Genomic DNA, 21,703 nt, shown 5'->3' with positions numbered 1-21,703 from the left:
CAGTGGGTGCCCAGCCAGCCCAGCAGAGCCACAGGACAAAGGCATGTAACCCCATTTTGGGGTCTTTGTGGGGACACCTGAGCAGGACTGAGCTGCAGGGCTGGGAGCAGGGTTGGAGCCACAGCCAAGCACCATCAAAAGCAGCACCTTTTGTGGCACCTCCTGATGTCACCCAGGTCCCCTCGCTCGTGTAAACAGTGGTGCAGGGGACATTCCACTTCCTCCTGAGCACTCGGCTGCGCTGAGCACGGCTCTGCCCGCCAAGGTAAGGCTGCTTGAAACCTCTCCTTGGGATCTAGAACTGCACCCGTGCTGCTTCCTGCAGAAACCTCCTTTTCTTCCCTCGGGCTTTTCCTAGGGGGTGGCTCTTGCCAGGAGGAGTTTTGTGCCACTTGGAGCCCTGCAGCAGCAGCAGCAGCAGCTGCTGCTCTCCTCGTGTGCCAATGCTCTGGGTGAACACATGGAGGAGTTCAAACAGCGGCTGCTGCGCCTGCAAAAACAAATGTCAGGCGTGGGTTTAGCGGTGCTCCAACTGTTCTGCAGCGTCGTTAATAGGGATAATTTCTGTCTCTTGCCTGATTCCTCTGGGAATATATTTTATTTTAAAGTCATCCTTGACAGTAAGAGCAAAATGCAAATCTGTTTTTTCCAACGGGGATTTATAGTGCCATAAAATAAAATCCATGTGCTGCCCATCTTTGTGCCATCTAAGGCTCTGTGAGTGAGCAGCAACAGGAGGAAATTGATAATAGTGAGGAGACACAAGATGACAAAAATAGCAGGATTGCTTGGACTTGCATTTGCTAATGAGAATTCTGAGGTGGTTTTAATTCCTAATTCATGCTGTAGTCACTGCTCTGGATTAAAACTTGATTTCATGGGCTAAAGATTTTAAATTTAACTTTATGGGCTGAAAGTTTTAAACTTAACTTCATGGGCTGAAGGGTTTAAACTTGACTTCATGGTCTGCAGGTTTCCAGCTGTACTTTGTAAAAGGTGCTTTTCTGCTGGCTTTGCTCTCACTTGCACCAGCAGCTCAGCTCTGCTGGGAGCCCAGCAAACAGCCCGTGGGATGGTCACAGACAGGATTTAGAGTGGGTGGCCCCTGAATCCAAGATTTCTGCATGTGGATCAAGAGGGAATCTCACAGAAGGTGAGCCAGGATGTTGGGATCTGCAGGAGGGGATTCCTCAGCAGGCTGGAGCAGGAGCTGTGCAGGGACAGTGGGGTTCTTTTCAAGGGTATATTTTTGGTGTTAAGTGCAGGGACTTTGGCCCCAGTGCCAGCATCATCAGCCATGGGAATTCCACCCATGAGGGAAGTGCATCCGTGGGACAGCCTGGAACCAGTGCCCCGAGGGGGATCTTGCTCTCTCTGCTGCAGCTGCAGGAAGGAGTTCCACCAGTGCTGCAAAACGAAAATACAGCAGACAGCCCAGACCTGCTCTTTTTTCTGTGAAAGAAAACCAAAAAAGCCCCTTTAACTGTAAAATGTTCCACTCGGAGCGCAGAGGTTTCACTCTGGTGTCACAGCCACGCACTGAGGGCAGAGCGTGGAGATGTTTGTACCCAATCAAATCAATTAACCTGGCTCTGATGGGCACCTTAGACAGATCCAGGGCTCTGGAATGACATCCCTGAGCTTCTCAGCCTATCCAGATGAACACCTTTTGCCTAGGAATGCTATGCTTAGTTTCCAGTAGTAACATGTTCTCATCTTATATCCTTATTGCAACAGCATCAGGGATGCAGAATCTCACAAAAACATAAAAAATAGTGGTTGGATCTCAGTGTGTTTATTTGACACTGTTTTTTTTTAAAAAAAGAATTCATATTCTGAAAGCAATGTTGCAGTGGGACCCACCTCTCTGTAAGATGTAAATGAACATTGCTGAAATCTATTGGTGATTTCAATTTTCTTCAGCCCCTGTTGCACACTCACCATGCAGTAAAGGACTTTGGAGAAGTAATTTTAGGACCCTCAGTGGTATCTCAAGCATTTGCTTTTGTGCACAAGTAGGAAGAGAAGGGGTTGGTGTAGGATTAGTCTGAGCCAAAGTGGGAGGAAAGGCAGAAATGCAGAAATTTTGTAGTGCACTGTGTGTGTCTGGGTGCATTTTGATTAAAAAGAAGGCTTAATCTTGTTATGTTTTTATGGTTTTGTAATGAAATTCTTAATCCTCAGAAAGGCCCTGCTGATGAGCCAGCAGACACCACCTCGTGCATATTAATTGTGGTAATGTATTAATTGTGTGCACTGCCAGCCAGGACACCCTGCTCAGACCCTGAGCTCCCTGATGCAGAGAGGGATTTGCTGACTCCAGGGCATCCACCTCCTCTGAATTAGATCTCCTGGGATGGTGGGGCTGGGACATCATCTGCAGGATGGGTTTTATAACCTCCTGGCTCCAAGGTTCACCACAGCTCCATGATCTCCACCAAAGTGCAGCTTTTCAGGATTCTTCTACCTGAAAACTGAATCATAGAATCATTTAGGTCGGACAAGACCTTTAAAGATCATCAGAAAAGATACCAGCAACCAGGCCCACTCCTGGGAACAATTTTTTCCCCTCATATCAGTTATTCAGCAGCACTGGATGTTTTCAGTTTGGGATCCTCCTAAATGATGGCGAGGTGGACTCATGAGAGCTCCCACTGCTGCCACTCAGACAACACTTGGGGTGAGAATAAACAGTTTAGAGAGAGCCAAGAAATTGAATTTGGATGAATTCTGACACCTTGTGGACAATTAGCAGATGAAGGTGATGTGTGAGGGGGAAGCTCTCCATGCTCTGGGCTCTTGCCTGGGCAGGGTTTGTCCTACCAGGAAGCCAAGCTGAGCTCTGGGATGGAGTGTGTGCCCTCAGCAAAACCCTCGTGGTCCAGGGACACATGCTGGACACAGCAGTTTGCCCTGAAGCCTCTGGTCTGAGCCCAGTTTGAGTCAGCATACCTTCACCCCATCACCCCAGTTGTCCTTAGTGTCACATGAGACCTAAGTCACAGAATCACAGAATATTCTGGGTTGGAAGGGACTAAACAAGGCCTAGCTGTATTTAAGTACCATGGCTGCTGTAACTCATGGGGCTGAAGAGCACGCACACACTGGCCAGCATTTAATTCCATAATTAATTATAAAAGTGTCTTTAAAATATAACATTTTGCAGTTGTACCTAATCCTGTGTGGTTTTAATGTTCTCCCACCAGCTGTGTCTGGAGGAGCAGCAGGCCAGACCTTCCAACTTTGATATCCAAGGAAAACCAGGCATGTGGGAACTTGGAAAAGGGTTTCTCGGCAAAGGGAGAGGTGACCTGAAGGGACAGAAGGTGCAGTGGGTGTGCTTTTACCAGAGATAAAGCTATGGCCAGCTAGACAACAGCTGGAAAGGGATGAAACCTCCCAAGCAGCAGAAATTCACAGCTGTCCCAGGAAATGGGATTTAACCCACATCCCCCACTCTGAGGGGAGGAACAACCCCATGCTCAGCTCCAGCCCCTGTTCACGCCTGTCCTGGCAACTCCCAGGTGGAGAGCAGGAGGAGCAGGAGGCCTCCATTGCTGCTTCTCAGGGGAGATAAATCCATGAGCCAGATGAATCTTCTACATTTCTGTCACACTTGGAGCCTCTTCGCTCCTCATGGACCTGTTTTGTCCTCGTGGCAGGAGCAAGGCTGTGGTGTCCTGTGATGGGGAACACGGAGCAGAGCATCCTGTCCCAGAGCTGAGTGTGGGCAGGGGATTGGGAAGGAGCTGGAGGGATAAAAGCAGCTCTGAGGGCCTGGGATCCAACATCTTGGGGAAGGAAGGGCACGAGCCAGAGAGCTTCCCAAAGGCAGCGCTTCCCTGGTGCTCGGAGCAGCTGGAGCTGCTGAAGATGAGGCTGCTGCAGGAGATAAACACACAGACTTTTCTTTTTGAAGGCTGTGGGAATGTGAGAGAGAAGCTGAGAAAGAAAAGCAAGAATCTCTTTGGGGTTACAAGGCCCTGCTCACTGGCCGTGTGCCATGTGGGAGCTTGCCACATCTGGGCATTTTGGGGGCTGAATCCCACCCCTGCCATGGCAGCCTGGACAGAGTCTGGATGAGCTGTCAGATGTAAGCACCACAATTTTTCAGAGGCTGAAAACCCAGCAATTTGTGCTCTGTGTCACTGAGAGCTCTAAACTCAATGCTTTTGGTAACACGAAGGAAAAAGCTTCAGTAACAGAGTAGGAGTTACTAATTTCTACCTACAGAGACAGTTTTTCTGGCAAATGCCCGTTGCAGGAAATGAGTCAGAGGAGTGAATCAGTGTCTGCAGTGCCACATGAAGCTGATCTTCATCTTTAACCATTGTATTCAACATGAGAGGGAATCACTGTAATGAAAATTATAACCCTGTGAGGAAACCCCCAATAAACCCCAATTCCTGCCTGTGCTGCCTCGCTGAGGACTAGTGACCAAACTTACTGGTCCCGGTTACAAAAGCTGGCAAAAGTGGCCCAGCAGTTCAATACGTGGCATTTTGCTGATGGCTGAGAGGCAGAAATTGGCAGCAGCTAAAAAGTAAAATTATCTGACGGAAAAAAGAGTCAGACTGAGGCTGCCATGGTGATGAGAATAGAAGTTGGTGGCGTGACCAGGTCTCTGTGTGTTCCATCAGCATAAATACATTAACAGAGCACTTCAGGAGCACTGGCTGTGTTCACAGCTGTCACATTTTTCAAGTCCACTCCCTGCTGCCCTTTTGCATGTGGTCTGTGCCCGTAATTCCAGACAAAGTGGGTCCATGAGGTCCTCTGAGGGGCTCAGAGGCCTGTCCCCCACATAATGCCCAACACAGCCCAGCATATCCCTGGAAGTGCCCAAGGCCAGGTTGGATGGGGTTTGGAGCAGCCTGGGATAGTGGAAGGTGTCCCTGCCCATGGCAGGGGGTGGCACTGGATGGGTTTTAAGGTCCTTTCAAACCAAATAATTCCATTATTCAGTGCTTGGCACCCACACTCTGAGCGCTGGGCTGTGACCATGATGGAGGCTGGGATATGCCCACTTTCATCCATGTATTCCTGCCTTGCTCCCAGAGACCAAACCACAGGAGACCTTGAGGAGATGGCCAAAGGATGGGCAGCTTCTCCTCCTGCCCCATGATCAGTGTAGCACAGCTTCACTTGAGCCCCCGGGACAGACACACCAGGAATGGTCTCCCACGCCTGAGGGAACAGTGGGATCTCTGACAGGGCAGCTCTGAACACGATTCCAGGACGTTTCATGCAGACAACATTCCCAAACCTCTGCTTTGTGCTGAACAGCCAAATGGGAGATGCAGATGTGAGCACTGACAGCTCTTGCAGAGCCTTTGCCTTCACATCCCGTTTTTGTCTCCACAGGAATGACCCACCCACCCTACACCGCCACAGCCTCTTCCAGCAACCCAGTCATGAGCCAGAGCAACCAGAGCTGCTCCCGTCAGGACATCACCTTCAAGAGCAGCCTCTACGCCACCACCTACACCCTCATCTTCATCCCAGGGCTCCTGGCCAACAGCGCTGCCCTGTGGGTCCTGTGCCGCTTCCTCAGCAGGAAGAGCAAAGCCGTCATCTTCATGATCAACCTGGCCGTGGCCGACCTGGCCCACGTCCTCTCGCTGCCCCTGCGCATCTACTACTACATCAACCACACCTGGCCCTTTGGGGATGTCCTCTGCTTGCTCTGCTTCTACCTGAAGTACCTCAACATGTACGCCAGCATCTGCTTCCTCACCTGCATCAGCATCCAGCGCTACTTCTTCCTGTACCACCCCTTCCGCGCCAAGGGCTGGAAGCGCCGCTACGACGTGGCCATCAGCGCCCTGGTCTGGCTCGTGGTGGGGGCCCTCTGCGTGCCCTTCCCCATCATGAGGAGCCACGGGCTGGGTGCCAACACCACCAGCTGCTTTGCCGACCTGCAGGTGAAGCCGATCGACAGCAAGGTGGGCACGGTGCTGATGACCGGCACCGCCGAGCTCCTGGGCTTCGTGGGCCCGCTCGTCATCATCTTATTCTGCACGTGGAAAACAAGAGACTCCATCCGGGGCTTCCACATCCCAGAGGAAAACAGCGGGGAGAGGAGGAAGGCCCTCAGGATGGTTTCCATGTGTGCAGTTGTGTTTTGTGTGTGTTTTGCTCCCTACCACATCAACTTCTTCTTCTACATGTTGGTGAAGGAGAATGTCATCACCAACTGCTTGCTGAGCACCATCACACTCTACACCCAGCCCTTCTGCCTGAGCCTCGCCAGCTTCGACTGCTGCTTGGATCCCATCATCTATTTCTTCATGACTTCCGAGTTCCAGGAACAGATTTCCAGGCACAGCAGCATGGCCATCCGGAGCCGGCTCATGAGCAAAGAGAGCGCCTCATCGATGAAGGGATGACAAGAAAGCCACTTGGATGAAACGAAGGTATTTCATGTGAAATCTGAGACTGGTCTGGGATACTCCATTACCAGCTCCATTGTGGGAGATCCTGGAGTTTTGTCCAAGGGAGTTTTGTGGCAGTGGAATTTTTTCAGTATATAGAAGATAAAATCTTGTCTAAGACTGGTATGTCGGAATCTGGTGAGCGGCCCAATTGATGTGACTGTCCCCCTCCCTGTGCCACCCCCACCTGACCTCACTGGACTAGAAAATACACAGGAGGGAGTAAAAAAACTGGTGGAAAAGTCCCAGGCTTTTCTTCTATTTTCCCAGTTGCAGGCTCTATGATCAAGCCAGAGACAATCCCACATTCATACACTGACATCTGCTGAAGGATCTTCTCAGGGAAAACCACACAAGAACCTAAAACTGGCCAGTAGCAACCAAAGGACACTGTGGTTTGTGCAGCGGGGTTTGTGGACAGGTGAAGACGTGCAGGTGGTTTCCACGTGCTCCTGGGTTTGGTGCATCCCACAGGTCACCAGTGACCTCTGCTCCCCCTTTCCACACTCACCCTCCTGCTCTTCTCCTCCTTTCCCTCCTCACCCACCTCTGTTTTCTCTCTAATTGCTGACACATCCCTGAACTTGCACCTGCAGCTGGTGAAAGATGCTCTGCAAGACAAATTCTCCTCAAACATCCAGAGAGTGGCCCCTTTCCCTGCTCCAGGTGACTTTCTTCCCTCCAAGCTGGCAAGGTGGACACGGGCAGGTGGCTTTTGCCTTTGGACCCCTTGGGGAAGGACCATGGTGGTCCTGGGGTCAGTGCAGGTGGGTTTGATGGTGCTGGTGGTACCACTCAGGTTCTCACTCCCTTCTGTGTGTGGTCCAGAGGTAACTGAGATGAATCTGCCCCAAAAAAGCTCAGCTCAACCTGTTCAGTTGATGCATCTTTTAAAAAAGAGAGGATTCTTTGCCAAGGTGATTTCACTGATAGAGCAAAAGTAAAGTTCCTAAACTATTGTGAATTTTTTTTTCCACCGGGTCCGGTCATGATCCTAAGGCTTACATTTTTAGATAGTTATGCAAAGCAGCAACAAGGAAGGATTCATTTACCCCTTATTTTTAATTAGTTACAGCTCTTCAGTCAATTCCACCCACTCTGTAACCTCAAGGGTATCTCATGATACCTGGGGATGGATTTGGCTGAACAGTCACCAATTTATTGCCTTTGGAAATCAGTATATTTTCAAAAGAATGTGAACAATTTGTACAGTCTTGCAACAAAACCAGAAGAAATACCAGAAACACTTGCTATGTGTATTTTTACCCCAACCACTCAATTTCATTTAATTAAAATGTAACTCAGCCAAATATTTCCTTATATTGTGTTTTCCCACTTCTCTGTCGTGCAAAAAAAAAAGGAAAAAAAAAAGAAAAAAAGAGGAAAAGTCAAGAATCAGGGTTTAAACAACCATTTCCCTCTAAAAGACAGCAGCACTGATGAAACACAATAAGCTGTCATAGTTCTCCTCCTAGGTGTGAGAAGATGATTTTGAGCTGAGTAGGTGGCACTAGGGGTGATGGAAATGTTCTCTCTGATGGCACTGACACAAGAAATGTTTACACACTGCAAGGAGCCCCCTTCCAAAGGGATGGATGCTCACGGGCAGAGCTGGCCTCACACAATTCCACAATTCAATTGTCAGTTCAGCAGTCTCTCATAAGCTACACTCTGTATAAAGTTGTCAGAGAAGGAGAGTTCCATCTCAGTGCTTGTTTTGAGGATTTTTATAGACCTTGCTCAGCCTCCATGTGACTGGGAGCTGTTTCCTGTCCCTTCACTTTCGCACCCTTCTCCCTTGATCAGCTTGTGAAAACAAACTGAGGGCACTTACGGGAACTCTGTAGCTCCTTCTGTGGGTTTTTTGAGCATCAGTTCCTAAGAAAAAAAAAAAAAAAGAAAAAATAAAGGCTGTTTTGCAAACATCAGTTGAGTTTTGTAGTTATCACTGGTACCTGGAAAAATGTGTGGGATCAGCTTCTCTGGGATCAGGGTTCAGCAGAGGAGCACAACTTTTATTATTATTAAACAGATTTGTTGCTTGTTTTCACTCTGGATAGTGGTTATTTATTTAATGTTTGAATCTACCACACTTCTAATAGATTTAGAAGTATTTTGAGGATGGGAAGGTATCCTAGGTAGTGGGAGATGGACGAGGCATGGGAATACCTGCTCCAGCTGCTGAGTGTCCAGGAGTGACAGTGGCTCTCCTGCCCATAATCTTAGCAAGGATTTGGTGTCTCCATCAGGGATAACATTCTCCATCTCCATGGTGGCATCCCCAAGCATGTGAGTTCCCCACATATTCCTGCCTTCACCCTCTGAACTCCCTTAGGTTCCCCAAAATGCTCCTGTTCCATGCTGCAGCCCCAGCCTGTGAGGAAAAGCCACACATTCAACCCTTTTAATCTTGTGGTGTGCAGGGGATCAGATAACTCCGATTGAAAGTCTCTTCTGGTGTGGGGGAAAGTGCCCTGGTTTTGGCTGGGGTGCAGGTAACCACCTCTGTGGGGTTCAGCTGCCAGATGGGTTTAAACCACCAGGGAAAGTCAGTCAGGATGGACCAGCCTAAAGAGCAACAGCTCAGAGCAGAGATCAGGGAAAACTTGCACTTTTCTGAAAGTCCAAGACGATCCATTTGGCCTCCACAAACCCATGCATGATATCCAAACCCTTTTGTCCAGGCCTCCAAAACCTCAGTGTGCATCTCAAGAGAAGAAAACAGGCATTCCAGTGAGGAGGAGAGTATTCCAGCTGCCTTCCCAGCTGCCTGGTGCTGGATCTGACCCAGGATCTGGGCTGCAGGGGCTGCTTTGCCTCACACAATCAGAGGCACAACAAGCCTGGCTCAGGTTCCTGTAATTCACCCCATTTCCTGTGACCAAAAAACATGTTTATTATTTTGACAAGAGGAAATATAATTTCATGATGCTGCTCCTGGATTTTCTCTTGTTCTGGTCCTGCTGCTCAGACTCACAAGTAGAAAAAGACTTTTCCTCCTTCTTGGGCAGACACAAAAAAGCTGTTTTAACAGACATGCCACAGAAAGGCAGACTTGAACCAAATCAAGAGGTTTGGTGCAGCTCCATATGGGTATGAAAGGTAGATCTGAAGGGCTCCTGGGGTTGGAGCATCTCACCCTGAAGGGAACTGCTGAGGATGGAGATGTGGTGAGGTCTCCAAGCCACCTGCACTGGCCCATCCCCAAGGCACAGCCCTGGGCAAACACATTTCTTTTCCTCTAGAACATGAACCATTCACCTTTTAGCAAAAGCAAATTTTCTCTGCAGAGCCACCCCATCCTAACCAGGAGCAAATCTCTGGTACCTCCCATCCTGCTTGGAAGGGCCCTCCCATGTATGAGAACATATATGGAAAAAAACTCCTGAGGATTTAAAGCCCTTCTGCAGCTTCAGGTTCTGAGCTGCAGAATCTTGCAGTACCTCTTGCTTCCCTTAAATGAGATTACCAGCTCTCTGCCCAGAGAAAAAACAAAATATGCTGGAAATGCAGCATAACAACCCCACAGTTCAAAAACATGAAACCACTTCATTGCACTTAAAACATTTTGGGGATGACTGGTACGTTTTAACCAAAAGTGCTGGGTTTCTGGATTGGACAAAGGCTTAGCCCAAAAAGTAAGGGAGCCATTGACAATTAGTTGCTGTAAAATAAATTAGAGCTCCCCAAAATGCTGTCCCTGCAGAGAATCTGTGTGGCAGCGAGAGGGACAATGAGCTGGGGGCTCACCCAGCCCTGCTCAGCTCCCTGCACAAGGGTGAAGCTGCTTTGTGTGAACAAACCTCCTCCTCCCCCTGCTTTTCATACATCCTTCAGGTGCATCCTGTCAGATATTCTCAATGCTGAGCGCTTGAGAGATGCTGATCATCTACATTTGGCCCCCTGCCCACAGGATACCAGGCTGCAGGAGAAGAGACATTTATCTGGAGACCTTAGATAAAGTCTCATAGTTATTTTAAAAGTTATTGTGAAAGTTCCTTTGTGTCTTCTGCCTTTGAAAGCAGAATGTTGCCAAGTGTGAAAGGCACGTTAGAGTTGGGGATGAGCCAGAGAAATAGAAATACTAAACAAAAACCTGCTCAAGTTGAAAGAAGAATGGAGAGGTTGATCTGTGTGTGTGGAAGGATGAGGCCTGAGGTTTGTCAATCCCTCAGCTTTTCATGGCCAGGTGTTGTGATCTTCTGCAAAAGTTCTCCAAAAAGCCAAGGAGCAGAGGAACGGCTCAGCTTGGTTACAAAACCCTCGCTTGGCTCTGACATCCACTGATCTCTCCCCCCACAGCAGCACAGCTGGAAACAAACACCTAAAAATAGGGCTCAGGGATGGCTGGATATGCTGCTGCAGACACAGAAATAGGATGTTCCAGGCAGGATATCCTGATAAAACAGCCTCTTCACTTTGGGATTAACCTCTGCCCCCTGGAGAGGGATGGGGCACTGTGCCAGCCTCCCTTCTGTGCTCTCTGAATGCTCCACAGACACACGAGCGCTGCTCCTTCTTCCCAGGATCAGCACCAGCTGCTGCAAGAGATGCACAGGAAGAAAACTGGGGGTGACAAACAGCTCTTGCATCTCCCAAATCCTCTGAGATGAGAACCATGGGTATTTAGGGTGCCCTGAGAAGCTGGGGCTGCCCCATCCCTGGAAGTGTTCAAGGCTGGACAGGGCTTGGAAAAATTTGGGATAGTGGGAGGTGTCCCTGCCCATTGTAGGAGTGCTGGAATCAGGGCATCTTTAAGGTCCCCAGTCCAAATCACTCTCAGATTCTGAGATTTCTTGGCACAAGGAGACCTGGCAGCTGAGTAGGTGGCAGAGCACTGGTGCACTCCTGACCCCAGCCCCTGAGCTGGTAACTAGTTTATATTATCTTCCTCCTTTCATTTCTCTTCCACAGTTCTGTTCCAGTTAATTTTGTGAGGTCACAGAACCATTTACAAAACATAGGGTAAGGATATTTCTATTTTTATGTTACCTTCAGGAAGGCAAAGTAGCCAACAGCCAAATTGGGCTGTGAGCTGTGACCCTGGATATCAGGTAAAACTGCTCAGCTGAAAAAGAGGCAGCTCAGAAGAAGTTACACCATGAAGTTGCGCCACTTCTTCAGCCATGCAGAAAGGAAGTCATGGTCAGCAGGCAGAAAAACAGCTAAAAGCTCTTTATATGTGCACATGTATAGGAAGGGAATGAAAGGAATTAAAGAAAAAGATTGGGAATTATGCACGTTATGGGTTTTTTAAACAGCAGTGTTTTGGGGAAATCTCCACCTTAAACCATCACATTATGTCAGGAATAAAGTCCAAACCGTCCTGCAGCCTTGATAGTCTGAGGCTAACCAAGCTTCCAAGAAAATGAGGGAAAATTACTCCCTTCCAGTAACTTACACTGGCAGAGTGCTCGGTTTTCCTTCAGCGAGCACTTATTGGGAGGTTGCTTCTGTATTTTACAGCTCTCCCCGGGCAAAGTGACCGTGGAGAGGAGCAGGAGCAGCCGGAGGGAAGGGCTCCATCCCCTCCCGCAGCCCCTGCGCCCAGCGGGGACAGAAATCCTTGGTCTCCAACCCAGGGCACCAAAGGACGTCATCGCCTTCCCAAGAGGCTCTAACGTCATTAACTGCACACGTTTGGTGTGGAGAAGAGAAAGAAAATACAGGATTTCCTGCTCTGCAGCCAGCGGACCGGGCTGCAGATGCCGGCAGGATTCCAGCGCTCCGAGAACATGTGGAAGTTAAGCGAGGAGGAGTTGGGATTGCTGAGAAAAGCAGAGGGGAAGAAAAGCAGAGCGCTGGCTGCTCCTGCTCCCTAGCACGGCTATGACCCCCCCACAGCATGGGCAGCACAGAAAGGTGAGTGCCATTTCTGCTCTTTTCTTCAGGAGACTGAAACCTGTGCGTTTTTAGCGAGTTTGTCACTTCTTTGTAGTTCTTCAAGAGATGGTATCGGGGCAGGAGCTGGTGCAACATCCTCAGCCGCTTCTGCTGTGCCCACCAATTTATCTCCGAGGGTGGGTGAGGAGAGTCAGTGCCTGGGGCAGGCTGTGGTGTGGGGGAGGACATGGGGAGAGGCTGCTTTAGCCAAAAAAACCTCAATTTCGTCCTCACTGACAGAGGCTGCCATTAGCGACCAGCTCTATTTACGCATTTCCTATTAGTGCTTAGATTAAACAAACAGAATTGTTGCTTACAACCCCAGTGCCAGAAAACTCCACTACTTAAACCAGGACCTCATTTCAAGCCATAAGTGGATTTATTAATTTTTAAAATTTTTTTCCCCAAGCCTCCTTTTCCCTCCAGCATCCCCAGCCCTGAAGGGAGGCAGCTCTGCCCCCATCCCCCAGCTCGGAGGGCTCTCCCCAGCCATGCCTGGAGTTCAGCTTTAGCCTGGGTTGTCCAAGTAGCCCATGGAAAAGATGAGGATGAGTTTGCCAATGGATCGGGAGCAGCAAATGCAGGAACACCCCGGTGGTGTGGGGCTGGGTGGGGCCCGGGCTGATTCACAGGGGCCGGGCTGTTTCCAGCCCTGACTTTCGCCTCCAAGAACACTCCAAAAATCAGCCCCGGGTGCTCTAAGAGTTGCCTTACCTCCTGATTAATTGCAGTTATTTGATGTTTAATGAATGGCGGGGCTGCATCCACAGTCAGTGCTCTGACTCCCGGGCACTGATACTGGGCTCCCTTGTGGAATTTCAGCTGATTAAAACTCAGCTTTGCCAAAAAAAAGCACTTCCTGCTCCTGCCCGTGTTTAAATCCATGTGTGGATGACATGGGAAAATAATCAAAGAACGGCAGGAATATTTTATAGAAGATTTATAAAGGCACTGAACAAAACTGCAGACAGAGCCCACAGGAGCATCTCTGTCCTGACACCACCAGCAAGGCAGGAGGAAGCTGGAGGGGCACGGGACAAAGGGAAAACTGGAAAACAATAAAAAATTTACAACTCCACCTTCCCAGGAATTGTTGTAGTGAACAAGCCTGGCCTGACCCCAGACCAGGGTGGGGATCTCTGCTGCTTTCCTGCCGGTGCCCTCCAAAGCTGTGTTGGGTACCAGCAGTGCCAGCCAAACCTCCTGCCAGGAGCAGGCACTGCTGTGCTCCCAGGGAGAGCCAAAAACATGGAGAAAACCAGCAGGGAGGCTCCCCATGGGAGAGGTGTAGGATTTAGGCTGAGTTGTGTGGCAGGGACAGCGGGGACTCTGCGACCCCTTCCGTGAGCCCACACCAAGTGCCACCTCTGTCACTGCACAGCTGTGACAGGAGCTGAGAACAGCTGCATTCCCCACACTCCCTGGCAGTTTTCCCTCCCTATTTTCTGCAGGGATGTGAAGACAAGTCCTGCCAGCCCTTTGCCTGGGTTAAACAGACTGAGTGCAAAGGGCACGAGTCCCTGATGGATTTTTGGGCAGGTGAGGAGCACAGGGATCCTGCAGGGACCAAGGAGCTGTTCCCCAGTGTTCCCTCAGCACAGATCTCCACTCTCCCCTGCCTTTCCCAACTCAGTGGAGCAATCACAAACCTCTGGCACAGTCAGCAACCGAGAGGTGCCCTCACTCAGCAGCCCCAGTTCCACTGGAAAAACAAGGAAAAGCAAGAAGGCAGATTGGGAAAGGCTCGGTTTGGAAAGCAGGGTGGGAGCCCTGACCCTGCTGACATCAGAGGTGAGAGTGAGGGGCAGCCAGCCAAGAGGCCAGGACTGTCTAAAATATCTATGTATTTTAGATATTTATCTGCACATAAAAAAGTATAAAATATCTAAAATGATGATTTCCTGCTGATCCTGAAAACGTGGTAACCCCACCAAAGAGCTGCTCAGGTGAGGAGGCAAAGGATGGAGAAGACTTCATCCTGTACCTTGAAGCATTGGGATGGATTCGCTCCTGGGAATCCATCCCTGTGACAAACATCAGGCTCTGGGAAACAGCACTGTTGCTGCTTCTTAATTAATTACTGCTGATGAGGGGCTGGGTGACAGAGACAGGAGGTGCTGAGGGCTCTGCCAGCCCCAGCTCCAGGCAGGGAAGGGAAGGGCAGGGCAGGCTGCCCACCTCTCACAGGCTCCATTTCCAAATCCCCTCTTCCCAAAAGAACAGATTATTTCCTATGGGATCTGTTCATGAATGGCAAAATCCATCAACTCTCCAGAGAGCAGCAGGAGCACCTGAACTCCCCATGACCTGCTGATAAATCCTCTCAGCACTGGGTGAGCTGGCATGGGTAAATGGAGGAGAAGAATTTCTACTTTAACTAGAAAGGAGTTGTATTTATCTCTCTGCATGTCCTGAGCAGTTGCTGAAGGATAATTCCTGCTGCTGAGGGATAATTCCCGCTGCTCCAGCACGATGCCTGCACAATGTGCTGGGAGTGGCGGAATTGAGTTAGCAGGACCAGCAGAGCAACTGGCGTGTGTTCGGCCAGTTATTAACTTATAAGTCTAGCCTTAACTCTGGAGCCAGAGCTGATGGATCTGTCTGCAGCTCTCCCCTGGCCTCAGCTGCCTGGGGATGTTAATTATTGCCTTTTCTGCCAATTCACATCAGATCCCTGCATGGATCTGCAAAGACAGTGCCAAAATCCATTTCAAATCCCTATTTATTTACAGTCCAGCTGAAATTGCTTGTAGATGTGGAGCAGCAATTTGACAGTGTGCAATGGGAAACTTGATAAAATAGAAGTGGTTCTGGAAAACCCGGGGAGCTGCAGAAGCTCTCTGGCAATCAAGAGATGGATGTTACAGAGCTCAGGGTATTCATTGTAATTGGGGCATCTCACGAGACCCCGCAGCGCCTCTGCGGGAGAGGGTGGAGGATGTCTGGAATCACTCCTGGGTAGTGGGGTCACTCTTCCCCCCACCCATTGACTTGCACACACAACCAACTCTTCTATCCTAATGCACATTATCTCCATGGAGAGATTTTGGCTTTACAGCATCTTTTTACCCACTCCAGAACCGCTCCCCCTGCTGTGACCACCCCATGAGTGAAGAGACCCGGCCAGGATGGAGAGCAATGTATCCTCCGAGAACTGTTCTGACCCCCAGATGTCCTTCCAGTCCACCCTCTACGCCACCACCTACACCCTCATCTTCATCCCGGGGCTCCTGGCCAACAGTGCTGCCCTGTGGGTCCTGTGCCGCTTCCTCAGCAGGAAGAGCAAAGCCGTCATCTTCATGATCAACCTGGCCGTGGCCGACCTGGCCCACGTCCTCTCACTGCCCCTGCGCACCTACTACTACATCAACCACACCTGGCCCTTCGGGAGCTTCCTGTGCCAGGTGTGCTTCTACCTGAAGTACCTCAACATGTACGCCAGCATCTGCTTCCTCAGCTGCATCAGCATCCAGCGGTACCTGTTCCTGCTGCACCCCTTCCGCGCCAAGGGCTGGAAGCGCCGCTACGACGTGGCCATCAGCGCCCTGGTCTGGCTCTTGGTGGGGGCTGCCTGCCTGCCCCTCATCATCGTCAGGAGCCCAGCTCTGTCCAACTCCATCAACAGCTGCTTCTCGGACCTGGGCGTGAAGCAGCTCAGCCCGGGGGCTGCCATCGCGCTGGTGACGGTGGCGGAGCTGTTCGGCTTCGTCATCCCCTTCGGCACCATCGCCTGGTGCACGTGGAGGATGTGGCACTCCCTGCGGGAGGGCCCCACGGCGCTGCAGGATGCCGGCGAGAAGCGGAAGGCCCTGAGGATGGTCCTCATGTGCGCCGCCGTCTTCTTCATCTGCTTCACGCCCTACCACATCAACTTCCCCTTCTTCATGATGGTGATCGAGAACGTCATCCGGGACTGCGCCGTGCACCGGAGCACGCTGCGCTTCCACCCCATCTCCCTGTGCCTGGCCAGCCTCAACTGCTGCCTGGACCCCGTCCTCTACTACTTCATGACCTCCGAGTTCCAGGCGCAGCTGCTGCGCCACGGCTGCGTGGCCCTGAGAGCGCGGCTCCCGCCCCGCCGCAGCAGCGCCTCCGGCACCGACACTGCCCACGACATCCGCCTCAGGAAGAGGAATCTCCCTCGCCTCAAGTTCTGGTCTCTTCCCAAGTTCTTTGGCCAAATAAACAGCATGGACATCCCCACTGTGCCACCTGATGAGCTGCTGCTGGAGTCCATCTCGTGAGAGCCCCGTCCACACGAGGGCTTCTGAGAAATGCAGTGAGGATTGCTCTGCTCTCCAAATCCGTCCGGAATTGTCGCTGTGTGCCGCAGATGCCAGGACCTGATCCATGAGGACGTTGTGATGCCAAAAGATTTGCTGGTTGTGCTGTTGCTGCTGGGGACTGTTGTCTTTCATCTCTTCAAAAGCCATTGTTGACGCCAAAGTTTCCCCTGTGCTGAACTGCAGTGGGTTCAGGTGCCTCGTTTCAGGTGTTTCTCTGCTTCTGCGTATTTTCATTTTTGGGAATCCTTCTGAACCCCGAGCTGTGAGTGAGAGGCTCAGCCTTGGTACAGCTCTGGGGATTTCAGCCCTGATCCTGGGTACCTACAACCAGGAGCATCCACCATGCTCACACAGGGCTCTGCATCAGGACAGCTCATTATGTCCCTGTAAACCAAAACTTTTCCACTACAAAAATCCATCACCTGGGTCCAGTGCAGCCTAATCTGGACTGCAAGACTGTAGCCAAACAAAGAGTATTAACCTATATCACATCAGTGTTGTAAGGGAGGGCTCAAACAAACTGGGCTCAGCTCACGCTGCTGGAAAAGGCACTGAGAGCTGAGCAGAAGGATCCACCTGGCTCCTGGGAGCTGCAGGTGCTTGGCTGATTATGGGGGATCAATATTTGGAAGACCAATTACAATAGATATGCCACAGGCAAGAGGGAGATGTGACACCTCCCAGGGCACATTAAGTCACATTAAGAGCTCTGGTGTGAGTTGCAAAAACAGGGACCTGTCATTGGTGTCTCTTGTGTTGTTCTTGGGAGTCTTGTGTTGTCATGTTGTTGACGTGCGTGGTTGCACATGAAGATGTTATCCAAAATTTCAGTTTTGCTTTGAACACCAAAAACCATCCCAACCTCCACTGGGTACTGAGAAAATTTACAAAACTGACTCCAGTACACCCTGAAAGCTTCAAACTCTGAGGAAATAAAATTATCCTAATGTGTATTTGAGCTGCAGGAGTATTATTTTAAGTGCTTGGAAATAATCTCATTATGCTCCACATCTGCTGTCGGAGCAGTGACACAATTTTGGGGGGACACCCAACTCTGGAGCTCAGAGAATCCTTGAAGAGTCGCCAGTGCAGGGGTTCTGAGGTCTCCTCCTCCCAAAAAACCCTCAGATAATTTTTTAAGTAAGCGTAGGCAGGGAGGGATTGATAGAAAACAGCTTTTCCCATGATTGGATGCACATTTCCACCCCGTGCAGTGTTTCTGGGAAGCAAGGAATGGGTGCTGAGGCTGGATGGGGGAGACCAGATGGGAGACCCAGACAAACTGGAGGAATTTGCTTTGGTACTTAAAGTGTGCCAGAAATAGGCAGAAAACTCCAGGAGCAGGCAGAAAAGCTGCTGCCCTGGGGCTCATTCTGTCCCAAATCTCCTCCTCCTCCTCTCACAAAAAATATAAATAACAAAAGGCCATGTTTTCCTTGTTTGCTTGGTGGGGGAAAAAAAGAGCTTCCAGGGCTGGAAAACTGCTGTTTCAGATGGCCCAAACTCAACAGAGTGTGGAGGCAAAACAGGAAAACCTCAAAAAAAACCTCACCGATGCTGGGACTGGCTCAGGGCAGCTCCCACAGACAGGACAAGCCACACCGGCAGGATCCTCACCAGGACTGTGGCTTTTCCCGGGTGTTTTGGGAATGGCACAACCCCGAGGAGCTGGGCTGGACATCCAGGTGGCCCTGAATGACCACAGACAGGTCATTTATAAGCCCCACCCTGAGCAACAGCAAATCCTGGATTGTGGCTCCGACTTTACTGGCAGCACCAGACCCAGGTTTCCCAGGAGCTCCAGTTCCCGCTGGGACTTTGCCAGTTTGTTTTCAGATTGCTGTTCTGACATTTCTGCAACACAGCTTGCCCCTTCCAAACAGAGAACAGGAAAGGGCAAACCCAAAACTCTCCCTAATGTCACATGGAGACTCAACAGCAAACCCTCCCTTGGCTGTGCCTGCCTCAGGCATGGCAAATACAGAAAAATCCCTTGCAGAGTGGGACACCCTGGGCAGCAGGGATTTTGCTGGGTTCTCTGTAAATCAATCACTGAAGGAACATCCTTGTCCAGTACAAACTGGTGCTTCCCGCTTTTCCAATGCCTGCCAGGCTCCTGCTTTATCAGGTGTAGGATCATCATGGAATGGTTTGGGTTGGGAGGGATCTTAAAGCTCATCCCACCCCTGCCATGGGCAGGGACACCTTCCACTATCCCAGGTTGCTCAAGCCCAGTCCAACCTGGCCTTGGGCACTTCCAGGGATCCAGGGGCAGTCACAGCTGCTCTGAGCAACCTGTGCCAGGGCCTCTCCACCCTCACAGGGAATAATTTCTTCCCAAGATCCCATCTCAACTTACACTTACACATCCCTAAAATTATGCAGTACTTGTGAGTATCCAAGCTGTCCCTTGCACGGCACATTTTAGGGCCCCAAAGGGAGGGAGGGGAGCTGCTTTTCTCCTTGCTAAAAATACCTTTATCCTCCCTCCATGACCACATGCTCCCAGTCCAGCCCCAAAGTGCTTTTGCCTCTGGAAAACCACTCAGCCTCTGTGGAGCCCTCACAACTGAGCCTCTCCTGACTTTTGGCACCGCTGCTGGCAAGGGCAGCTTCTCCTCCCACCCACCTCGTGCTGTCCCTGGCAGGGGAACAAACACCAACAGCTCCAACCCCGAGCACAACCCCAACACACTCAAAGAGAATTCTGCTGCTCCAACGCCAGGCGAGCCAGGGAGCGGTTCTCCAAGCCAGGGAGCTGTTTTACAGACAGCCATGATTTCATCAGACCCCAGTCCAATTTTTTGATTCATGCGCTCAGCCAGCAACACCCTGCAAAGCCCAAGTTTGGGGTGTGGTGGGACAGCACCGTGTGACAGCCCCAGGTGTGTCCATCACCCCTCCCACGCTCCAGGGTCCTGTTGAGGGCACGGGGGAGAGGATTTGGGAATTCTGTGTGGATGCCATGGCAGCGTTCAGTGCTGGGAGGGCGCTCAGCATTCCAAGGAGCAGCCAAAGCCTCATCCCTGCGCAGCCAGCACATCCTTCCTGGCAGATGCTGCCACGCCATCCCCAGCCCTGCTCCTTTTGCAGGGATTTTTTTGGTTTTTAAAGAGAATTCCCTGCTGCAGGCACACAGGACAGGGAAATCCAGCAGGTTTAGCCCACAGCACGGCTGCATCCCTGGCTCCACGTGAGCCCTGCTGATGTCGGGAGCTGCATCCATGGACCTGCGCCTGCTCCCCCTTTCCAGACACGCTCCTTTGCCCTGGGACAGCCCCAGCCGTGTGGAGAGCAGGCAGACAACTTCTTCCCAGGAATTATTTCTGTTAAAGACAGGCAGTGCAGAAGGACCTCAGCTGGTTCTCTCTGAGGAGTTCCTACAAGGTCATGAAGCACAAGATTAGATAAACGGAGAACTTTCAATTCTTGTAAGACACAAAAGTAAGTAAAGAAAAAAATATATAATCAATACAAGAGAAAAATACAATTTAATAATTTTACTTTATGCTGTAAAATAATTTCTTTGTGATTTGATGTCCAGCTCCAAGATCTCCTGATTTTTGTTGGCCACAACTGCAACAGGATTGGAAGGTCGAGTCAGGATTTTCTCTGGGGACAGCAGAACTCAGAGACTGGCACTTGCCTGCTGGTAAAGGCACCCTCAATTCCCACCCCACACCCCAAGAGTGCTCCTGACGTGGTGGGAAATGGGATGGATGCTGGTGGCAATACACACAGAGCATAGCACCAGCAAAACAGGATTTGGGGGTGCCCTGCAAGGTGGTTTTGAAACAAAACACCCCTCAGTACCCTACATCCACTCCCTGCCCCGAGCTCAGGCTCTGCCTTCCCCTAACCTGGCTGACTGCTGTGGAAAAGGCAGTGAAGCAGAGAACCCACCACGTGCTGCAGTGGGAAAAGCAAAGGGGCCCATCCCCAAACCCAGGTGCTGCTCAGCCACGAGGGATTGGTGATTCCTGGGACTGGCCTCAATTTTCTTGTCTAATAAAGTCACTTCCAAACCATCCCCCTCAATCCTCGTGGGAGGCAGGGAGTGCCAGGGTCCCACAGGGGAATGCTGGTGGAGTGGGGCAGAGCCTGGGCACCCCTGGGTGTCACATCACACAGTTTTGGGGAGAGGGAGAGAAAATAAATGAGAGCATGGCAGAGGTAGCTGTGGGAGGTGCTGGGGAGGTTTCACATCTCAAATCCTGCTGAAATTAGAGAAACACCCCAGGACTGACATAAGCTGAGGCAGCATTCTCCTCTGAGAATGCTCAGTGAGACCCCAGCACGAAGGAACCCCCCTTCAGCACTAAACCCCACCCTCCACTGCTGCCAGCCCAAAAATACCAGTCCAAAACCCAGCCCTGCACCTCAGGGATCACTCTGCAGAGAAGATCCCACAGTGCTGAGAACTCTGGCTCCCACGTTAATTAAAGCCCATCAAGTCATCAGCAGCTTCAGAATGAAGCTGGAAGCTTTAACCAGCAGGAGCATCAGCTGCTGGAACAGACACACAGCTGCATTTTTGGGAGATGTGTTCCCCAGAGCCTTAGAAGGGGGCTGGGCCACCACAGGGTGACAAATCCTGTGCCCTGCGAGGCTGTAAGAGCCATTAATCTGAAAACTGCCATAAAAAGGAGTGTAGAGAGCTACAAACCCTAAGTTGGGATTGTGATATGAGTAAATCAGCGATGCTTTAAAGGAGCAGGGGTAATATAATGTATATATGTATGCTGTTCTCCTGGGGAGATGCGTAAGAAAAATGAATAAATACAAATTTAAAAGTTACAAATCACTACAGAACTTATCTGGAAATGATTAGCAAAGTCACTTTTTCAAATTAACCAATGAATAATTGCTCCTTTAACAAGAATTCTTGTTGATGCTCCCTGAGCCGAGTCCTCCCCGGCTGAGCAGGGAGGTGCTGCTGCTCAAAGGCAAAGCGCAGCCAGCTCTGCCCTCTGCCGATGGCCGCGGTGGCCCGGGGCTGCGGCCGTCGGTGACACCGCTTCGTGGCACGTCTGGAAAAGAAGAGCCCTCGGCTCTCACCCTGTCTGCTCCATGAGAGCTGCGGGAATCCCCTGAACGAAA

General features: G+C 50.6%; 2 protein-coding genes across 2 annotated transcripts; both read left to right on the top strand.

The window, feature by feature from the left end:
- Positions 1-128: 128 nt before the first annotated feature.
- On the top strand, positions 129-8,484 carry P2RY10 (P2Y receptor family member 10). The gene is made up of 2 exons (XM_030272454.4): positions 129-265; positions 5,365-8,484. Exon 2 carries the CDS (start codon positions 5,367-5,369, stop codon positions 6,387-6,389), a length of 1,023 nt encoding a protein of 340 aa, XP_030128314.1. The 5' UTR covers positions 129-265; positions 5,365-5,366; the 3' UTR covers positions 6,390-8,484.
- A 3,115-nt stretch (positions 8,485-11,599) lies between these two features.
- Positions 11,600-17,556, top strand: LOC100230295 (putative P2Y purinoceptor 10). The gene is made up of 2 exons (XM_002188673.5): positions 11,600-12,296; positions 15,396-17,556. The coding sequence occupies exon 2, from the start codon at positions 15,446-15,448 to the stop codon at positions 16,559-16,561; it is 1,116 nt and encodes a 371-aa protein (XP_002188709.4). The 5' UTR covers positions 11,600-12,296; positions 15,396-15,445; the 3' UTR covers positions 16,562-17,556.
- The last annotated feature ends 4,147 nt before the right edge of the window (positions 17,557-21,703 follow it).

This window comes from Taeniopygia guttata, chromosome 4A, assembly GCF_048771995.1.
Source record: "Taeniopygia guttata chromosome 4A, bTaeGut7.mat, whole genome shotgun sequence".
In the NCBI taxonomy this organism is placed as follows: Eukaryota; Metazoa; Chordata; class Aves; order Passeriformes; family Estrildidae; genus Taeniopygia; species Taeniopygia guttata.
This window is presented reverse-complemented; position numbering and strand designations above follow the sequence as displayed.